The 9,179-nt window shown below is 45.9% G+C and overlaps 1 protein-coding gene across 1 annotated transcript in view; it reads left to right on the plus strand.

The window, feature by feature from the left end:
* HS3ST2 (heparan sulfate-glucosamine 3-sulfotransferase 2) overlaps positions 1–8,928 on the plus strand; it is a 123,361-nt gene extending 114,433 nt beyond the window's left edge. Inside the window, exon 2 of the mRNA XM_056138774.1 lies at positions 7,512–8,928. Coding sequence (XP_055994749.1) covers positions 7,512–8,130 — 619 coding nt within the window. The 3' untranslated portion in view covers positions 8,131–8,928. The remainder of the gene's footprint in view (positions 1–7,511) is intronic.
* The last annotated feature ends 251 nt before the right edge of the window (positions 8,929–9,179 follow it).

Here is a 9,179-nt window from a genome sequence, read left to right on the forward strand (position 1 = left end):
AGTACCATCGACCATATCCACACAATAACCAAGCTCATTGAGGTATCTCGGGAGTTCAAGATGCCGCTCTGTCTAACGTTCATTGATTTAAAGAAGGCCTTTGATTCTGTTGAGACGGAAGCGGTCATGGAAGCCCTAGCCAATCAGGGCGTACAAACTCAATACATCAGGATCCTTCGTGAGCTCTATTGCGGATTCACTACCAAGATCTCACCATTCTACAAAGAAGTAATCATCCATATCAAGAGAGGGGTTCGGCAGGGTGATACCATTTCACCAAAACTCTTCAGTGCCACCCTCGAGAACATCATGCGACGACTAGAATGGGAAAACATGGGAGTGAAGATAGATGGTCGGCAACTACACCACCTCCGCTTTGCTGATGACATCGTTCTAATAACACCAAACATCAGCCAAGCAGCACAAATGCTTGCGGACTTTGACCGTGAGTGTGGAAAGGTTGGACTACAGCTGAATCTTACGAAGACAATGTTTATGAGAAACAGCCTTGTTCCTGACGCTCCATTCGCTCTCAACGGAACCACCATCTCCGAATGCAACAGTTATATATACTTAGGTCGAGAAATCAACATGATGAATGACCTGGCACCTGAGTTACGCAGGAGGAAGAGAGCGGCTTGGAATGCCTTCAAGAGCATTGAAGAAATAACTAAAAGGACAAAGAACCTCCAACTACGAGCACATCTCTTTGATTCCACTATTCTTCCTGCATTAACATATGCCTCAGAGACCTGGACCCTACGAAAACAGGATGAGAACACTATTCGGGTCTCTCAAAGAGGAATCGAAAGAACTATGCTTGGAATATCACGATTCACTCAAATGAGAGATAGAATCCGGAGTTCTGATCTTCGTCAACGCTCAAGAATCAGAGACGCTGTCTCATTTGCCAAGACATCAAAAATCAGATGGGCTGGACATGTAATGAGGTTTACAGACAACCGCTGGACTAGAGCCATTACTGATTGGATTCCACGAGACATCAAAAGATCACGTGGACGCCCACCTATAAGATGGTCAGACTTCTTCGTCAAGACCCTAAATGATCGGTTTGAGGCTCTACATGTTCCTAAAACGAACAGATACCATTGGGCTACGCTAGCACGCAACCGTGATGAATGGAGACGTTACTGGCACCTGCTCGAATAAATCGATGAATAACGGGGATTAAGTGAAGTGATAAGTGATGATACAATTGGCACCAATTAGTCTAACTTTGGTTATGTGTCCCCCAGTTCTGGCCATGCTACTATGATTTTATGAAATAAAATCAGAAGTGGTAGCTCCTCAAAGAAAACTCAGGGGTGGGCTAAGGCGGGCAGGGCGAGGGGAGCATAGATTATTAGACATTGTAGGAAATTTGTTGATGAAGTAATACATAGAGGTGACCAAAGTCCAAATGGAGTATTAGACTCTTAAGTTATTTCTGCAGTGGCATCAAAGAGAAAGCAGGCTGAAACTTTGGAGGGTCACAGGAAGGGAGAAAACATCAATTGTTTGTAAGAAGCTGCAAACAATATGACCAAACAGGAAGACCTAAAGAGGGAAAATGAGTCTTAAGAAAGTTTTATGCCCACTTGAACCGCATCTCCAAACCCAAGCACAGAGAAGGGGGTTGATGGAGATAGTCAACTTCCTTGTACATGAGCATTAAACAGGCCTCCAGTCCTTCATGCCAACATCCAACAGAGAAATAACTATATAAGGGTGCCTTGTGTGGAATAGAGAAAATCTAAAATACAGAGCAGCCATTTACTCAGGGATGATATATCTGTGGTGTTCTTTATCGTTTGGGGTTTGTATCTTCCACAGTAACTTACTTTTATTTATTTATTTATTTTAATTTTTATTAGTGAAACACCATGGGGTACAGTTGTAGAATTACAAATTTTTGTGCTTGGGTTTCAGTTATACAATCATCGAGTACCCATCCCTCCACCAGTGCCCATTCTCCACCACCAATGATCCCAGTATCCCTCCCACCCTCCCATCACCCCATCCCACCCTGCTTCTGTCCTTTTTTCTTTTGTTTTCTTTCTCCTTTTGGGTGCTGTTGTTTGCAAAAGAGGCATTGAGTGACAATCATATTTGGTCTATAGTCTACTTTCAGTATGCATCTCCCATCCTGGGCGGATCCTCCCAGCATCCTTTATTTGGTGCTCCCTTCTCTATCTGAGCTGCCTTTACCCCTAGAGTGTGCAGCTGGCCTCCAAGCCATGGAGTAATACTTATCTCGGCTAGTAGTACTTATCTCGGCTATTCTTGGGTGTTAGTCTCCTATTTTGTTACTTTATATTCCCCAGACGAATGCAATCTTTCTATGTCTGTCCCTCTCTTTCTGACTCATTTCTCTTAGCATGATACTTTCCATATAGTACCACTTGTATGTAAATTTCATGACTTCATCTTTTCTAACAGCTACATAGTACTCCACTGTGTAGATGTACCAAAGTTTCTTTAACCAGTCATCTGTTCTCAAGCACTCAGGTTTTTTCCAGATTCTAGCTATTGTAAACAGTGCTGCAATGTCATTTTGACTATACTCTTTTGCCTCTCTGGGATATATTCCTAGGAGTGGTATTGCTGGGTCAAGTGGGAGCTCAATTTCTAGTTTTTTGAGAATTGTCCATACTGTTTTCCAAAAGGGCTGAACCATTCGGCATTCCCACCAGCAATGAAGGAGGGTCCCTTTCTCGCCACATCTGTGCCAACACCAGTTGCTTTTGTTCTTTTGGATGTGGGCTAGTCTCTGCTTCCACAGTAACTTTAATTTTGTTTTGCAGCCATTATGCCAGTTATCAAATAGATGGGTGAAATTTCACATGCATACACAGTCAGGGGATAGATGGATGAATGGATAGATGGATGGATGTATGGATGCATCGATGGATGAATGCATGCATTGGTGGGTGGGTGGGTGGGTGGGTTGGTGGATGGATGGATAAATGGATGGATGGATGGATGGATGAATGGATGGATTATCTAAAGGCCTTTGGACTGGTCAGAATTTTCTACAACACTAACAGAAATATATGTTTATTGCTGTTTCTGGCTCATAGCTCCGTAGTAAAATAGGCCTGGTAGATGCTCCATCCTCAGTTCCTGTCTTAGGGGTGCTATAGCTTGTTAAAGAATATTGCTAAAATTTTTTTATGGCTTCTAAGGTCAAAAAAGTATTTATTTTTAGAATTTTTGATTACACTTGGGGGTTGCATTTATTCTTCAGGGCTTATTTCTGACTTTGAACTCTGGGGTCACTCCAGGTGGGTTTAAGGGGCCATATGGGGTGAATTCACAGCTGCTTCTCCCTGGAGGGAGCATAAAATGGGGCCCCCATAATATGCCACCAGACTCCACACCAGGCTGTTTTCATTCGGGGTGCCCCAGAGGGGGGCGGGTGAGAGCCCTCCCCACCCCAAGGGACTCAGGGCCAGCAGCCGACCTCCACTACCCAACCACCACCATGCTCCAGGTCGCTTTCCACATGTTCAGGCCAAGCCTCACATATGAGTGAACATATTCCTGGACCACGCGCTGCTTTCACAGCATATATATATATGCCTCTAGGAGAGCCCAGCAAGCTACCAAGAGTATCCCACCTGCACGGCAGATACTAGCAAGCTACCCGTGGCATATTCGATATGCCAAAAACAGTAACAATAATGGGTCTCATTCCCCTGACCCTGAAAGAGCTTCCAATACACCAGCATTGGAAAAGACAAGTAAGGAGAGACTGCTAAAATCTCAGGGCTGGGACAAATGGAGACGTTACTGGTGCCCGCTCGGGTAAATTGATGAACAACAAGATGACAGTGATACAGTGATGGTGTACCAGGGACCAAACCCAGGTCTGCCATGTACAAGGCAAGCACCCTGTATTACCATACCAGCCCCCCCAGGTAAATAATTTTTTATGGAGAGTCTTTATATCAAGAACCCCCAGGGAGTTTTGGGAAGTCCTTGGCATAGGTTCAGTGCATTGTCACACATTTGTTGTTTCATCTACTCCTGCCATTCAGGCGAACACCCAGTTACAATATATGCCTAAGTCATAAGACCATAGAGTCCTGTTTTTGAGAAATCCAAAGGATTCAAGCCCATTTCAGAATGTCTGCAATTACCCCATTAGAGAAACTAATGACCTACTCAATATTCATAAGTATCATTAAAACTTGCAAGCAACTATTATCGACCATGGGCCTGGAAGTGAAATATCGGTCATATCAGTGTATCAGTTGTGTGGTGACTATGCACTTTCAAAGGGAATATGGTCTGGTTTGGAGAGAATTGTTCAGGAATGGGAACTGAGTGCTCAGATGAGCCCTGATTCATCCTGTCTTCTGAGACCAAGAGGGATGCAGCAAACAAGTGGGAGGCAAGAAGGTGGGGAAGCCGAGGTATAGTTAGTGGGGCACTAGTTGTATTTTTAGTGGAGTGAGAGAGGCTGGGTAGAGCTTATGGTGAGAAAGTAGAACACGGTACAAGAAAACAAAGTAGAAAGGACTGCTGGAGGCCTATAAAGACATGTATAAAAAATTATTGAGCAGCACTTAGGGTGCAGTTGGATCTTGAATTAATAAATATATAAAGGATCCATTGTCAGGGTCAATAATTTTCTCTACTGCTGTTTGGCAACCCAGAGACAGATTCAGGAATGATAAAAGGTTGGAAGGAGGCATTATTAGAGTCTGCAAGATCAAGTAGTACAAGAAAATTGATGGTGATTATGATGTGATTGAAATGACAGTTCATTGGGTCCCAAGAAAGTATAGAAGAAAGGAAAGTCAGCGGGATCACAGATGAATTTAAAGTTCAGATATAATGAGTGTGAGACTATAGTTAAGGTGAACAGAAATAAAGTTGTATTCTGTATTCAGTCCCTCTGCCTGACATAACAAATCACCGCAGAATGACTTAAAACCACTGAAATGGAGCTGGAGAGATAGTATGGTGGGCAAGGCACTTGCCTTCCATGCTACCAACCAGGGTTCTATCCCCAGCACACATATGCCCCCTTGATCACCGCCAGGGTGACATCTAGGAATAGCCCCTGAACAACACAACCAGACACACACACACACTCACACACACCACAAAAATGAAACAAACAAAACCAGAAATAAACAAAACTGAAAATTAACCACATGAAAACAGAAATGTATTCACTCACAGTTTGGGAGTCTGGATGTTGAAAACCAAATTGTCACCCAGGCTTGCTCCTTCAGGAGACTGCTGAGGCAGAATCCATTCCTTATGTCTCTTCTAATTTCCAGTGGCTGCCAATGATCCTGGGAATTTCTTGACTGGGAGGCACAAGGTTCCTTGCTCTGCTTTCATCTCTACATCACTTTCAGTGCATCTCTTCTTCTCTTCTAAGAATATTCTTATTGGGCCCAATCAAAGACGTTGTCATCTCAAGATTCTTAACTGATTTATATATGTAAAGACCCTCCTCCCCCCTCTCCAATGAGGGGGCATCCATAGGTTTGGGGTGGATGTATTTTGTGAGGATCCTCATTCTACCCCACATAATCCTAAAGTGGAATTTCAGAGTGACCCTTCCAGAATTAGAACAATACCTGTTGACAATCCCAAGAGATGGCCATGAGAATGAGTTGCAAGAAGAGATAAAAGGGGCTGGAGCGATAGTACAGTGGGTAGGGCGTTTGCTTTGCACATGGCCAACCCAGTTTCGATCCCTGGCATCCCATATGGTTTCCCAAGCACTGCCAGGAGTAATTCCTGAGTTCAGAGCCAGGAGTAACCTCTGAGCATCACTGGGTTTGACCCCAAAAGCCAAAAAAAGGGAGAAGAAGAAGAGAAAAAGGAAACAGTTGGTCGAGGAATGATGGAGCCAGGTTGCTTGGGGGTGGCGGGGGGAGGGGAGATGCTTTTAGGAACTGGGAAGATGAAGACTGGAACTGGGAGTGTATATCCCAGAGGAATGCGAGCAATATTGCTTTGGGAATTGGTACACCAGGGGGCGAGGAGTGGGGAAAAAATGAACCATTGGGGATTCTTGACTCAGTCTCCACTGTGCAACTCGGAGGAGCTTTGTAGATGTACCCACTCCCAACAATTTTCCCATCAATTGAATTGAGGTGGGACCCAGATGTCCGTGATTTTTTAAAAAAATTCCTGGGTCTAAATGTGCAACCAGGATTAAGAAAACTCAGTGAAAGGTGAAACCTGATACTCCAGAAAGAAGTAGTGAATCAGTGTGTTACTGTCCATCCAGATTGGACAGACACATCTGGAAAGCAGACTTTAGAATTTCCCACCAGCATTTCCTGAAAACTCCAAAAGAATCTAGAAGTTAAGAAGCAGGTCAAGACTGGGCTCAGAGTGAAAGTAGAGTGGGTACCATTTGCCTTGCATTCAGCTGATGCAGATTTAATTCCCAATACCCAATATGGACCCAAGCCCTGCCAGAAATAAACTCTTAGCACCACTGGGTGTGGCTCAAAAACAATTATTTTAATAGCTTTATTAAGTCATTAATTTAGTTATATACATTCAATATTCCCACACCAATGCCACCACCATTGCACATTCCCACCACCGTTATTTCCAATTTTCCCAACTGCTCTTGAGCCTGCTCCCATTTCAGGCTCTCAATCATTTATTCTACATTGCTTGTCATAAATAATTGGCAAGTGTTTTAAAAGAAGCAAGTCAGACATGCATTCCGTACCTTCACACTGAGGTCCAGGGTGCCTAGAATTCTGAGCGTCTTCAGATTTGTACCAAAGCTGTGCTTCAGTTATGTTTCAGCAACAAGAAAAAGCACAGAACTCATTTCTAAAACACTTAGTCTTCCTAAAAAACAGTCTTTCCCATCCCATTCCCCCACCAAAGAAAAAAAAAGGTTTTCTTAATGTATTTGGACAAGTATCTTCTGCCAGAACAATACTTCGTGGCTTCCTTTGTATTTTTTTTGAAAATGTAACAAATGCATTAAAATTTTTCACGGCTCATAAAAAGTTATATAATAAAAAGTAATTCTCATTTATCCCTGACCTCTTCATCTCAAGTTCCATCCCCAGAAGCAACGTCTTTTATGGGTTCCCTGAGTCTCCCTTTTTGAGATGAACAAGCTGTATCTTACTGCTTTTATTCCATCTTGGCAATCATGCTGTATCAGTACACACAGATCTGTCTCACTCTGTTCATCGCTAGTTCAGAATGCGAGTAACCTGACAGACATTTAGATTATTTCCCACCTTAAAGCAAGCCCATTAGTTGGAAGATTTTTTCTTTTTAAGCAAGAGGCATTAAAGTGGGCTTCTCACTGAAAATTTCATTGGCCATAGAGTGATTAGAGAAAGCATTCTAGTCTTTTAAACATCAGACTTGCTGAAAGACTAGCTCTGAGGGCAGATTCCTAATAGCTGGGAGCGAAGGAGATTCAGGTGCTCCCAGGGAAGCCGGATGTAGGGAGACCGACCCCAGGGGGCCCCTGTCTCACCATGTGTCACTTCTGCCCACAGAAGCCTGATGCCACGGACCCTCGAGAGCCAGATCACCCTGGAGAAGACGCCCAGCTACTTTGTCACGCAAGAGGCCCCTCGTCGCATCTTTAACATGTCCCGGGACACCAAGCTGATTGTGGTGGTGCGGAACCCAGTGACCCGCGCGATCTCCGACTACACCCAGACGCTCTCCAAGAAGCCCGACATCCCCACCTTCGAGGGCCTGTCCTTCCGCAACCGCACGCTGGGCCTGGTGGACGTGTCGTGGAACGCCATCCGCATCGGCATGTACGTGCTGCACCTGGAGAGCTGGCTGCAGTACTTCCCCCTGGCCCAGATCCACTTCGTCAGCGGCGAGCGGCTCATCACCGACCCGGCCGGTGAGATGGGGCGGGTTCAGGACTTCCTGGGCATCAAAAGGTTCATCACGGACAAACACTTCTACTTCAACAAGACCAAAGGGTTCCCGTGCTTGAAAAAGCCAGAGTCCAGCCTCCTGCCGCGGTGTCTGGGCAAATCCAAAGGCAGAACTCATGTACAGATCGACCCAGAAGTGATAGACCAGCTGCGGGAATTTTATAGACCTTATAATATTAAATTTTACGAGACGGTGGGGCAGGACTTCCGGTGGGAGTGAGCCCCTGGAAGGGCAGAGCCCTTCCGCCTGCCTCTACCTGGGGTTTGTCCTTAGAGCCTGTGGTCTTCTTTCCCCCTCCCTAGCAAACCCAGTCCTTTCCCCCCACATCTTGGGTACCATCATCCTGGCCCCAGGGAAGTCCAGCAAAGGCCAAGGGATGCCCTGCCACCAGCCCTCCCCAGTCTCTCCCAGCAAGCAAATCTGTTTCTGGCACATCCCTTCAGTTCCTTCCAAATTGTCTCCCATGGGCCCTGTCGGAGGCATCGGGAAATTGCTGTCAGAACAGGTGTCCCGATGGTGATGACGGTGACAGACAGCACAAGCCGTAACAGTGCCGTTGCCAGCGCAGCAGTCTGCCCCTGTCGCTGTCCACCTCCAGAGTGGGCTTGTTCATTCCAAGTGGCATGTACCTCCCCTTTGAGCTTAACCCTCTGAGCCCCTCTGGGTGCTGGGGTGGGCTCCGTCCTTGCCTTCCAACCTTAGCGGGAAGCATCCGTTGGCTCCTGGAGAATTTCAAGAGCTGAGAGCATCCCCTCCACCCCACCGAGCCGCTCCTACAAACAGACCCTTTGAGGAGGAAAGAGACCAGACAGAGGTTTCCGAGCTGTGGTCTCAACTCTGCTTGAGGGGTAACTGTCCTGGAAAGAAAAAAATCACTTTGTGACCCTCCCCGCTCCCTCCGAACTGAAGCACATAACTGCTGTTACGGGTACTTTCCTTACGCGAGCTTTCATGCTGAGCATGCGGTAGAATCATGCTTGTCCATGTGAAATAAATATGGCTCTCTCGTGTCCTTAACGCTGGGCTCTCTTCTGTCATCCAGGTCTGGTCAGGAAGTTCCATTCACTCGGTAACCCTCGTGCAAGATTGGATTGGCTCTGAGGATGTCCTGGGTGGGGCAGGCAAGGAGGGCGGCAAGGGGTGGGTAGGAACTGTGAGGAGTGCCAAGACCGCACGTGTGAGAGGCAAGGTAGGGGTGGCGAAAAGGGAAAAGAGGTTCTTGGTGCCAGATTTTGCGGTGGAAACAGCTACTGGGGGTCCATGGGGAT

Source organism: Sorex fumeus, unplaced genomic scaffold (genome assembly GCF_029834395.1).
Source record: "Sorex fumeus unplaced genomic scaffold, SorFum_2.1 ptg000130l, whole genome shotgun sequence".
Lineage (NCBI taxonomy): Eukaryota > Metazoa > Chordata > Mammalia > Eulipotyphla > Soricidae > Sorex > Sorex fumeus.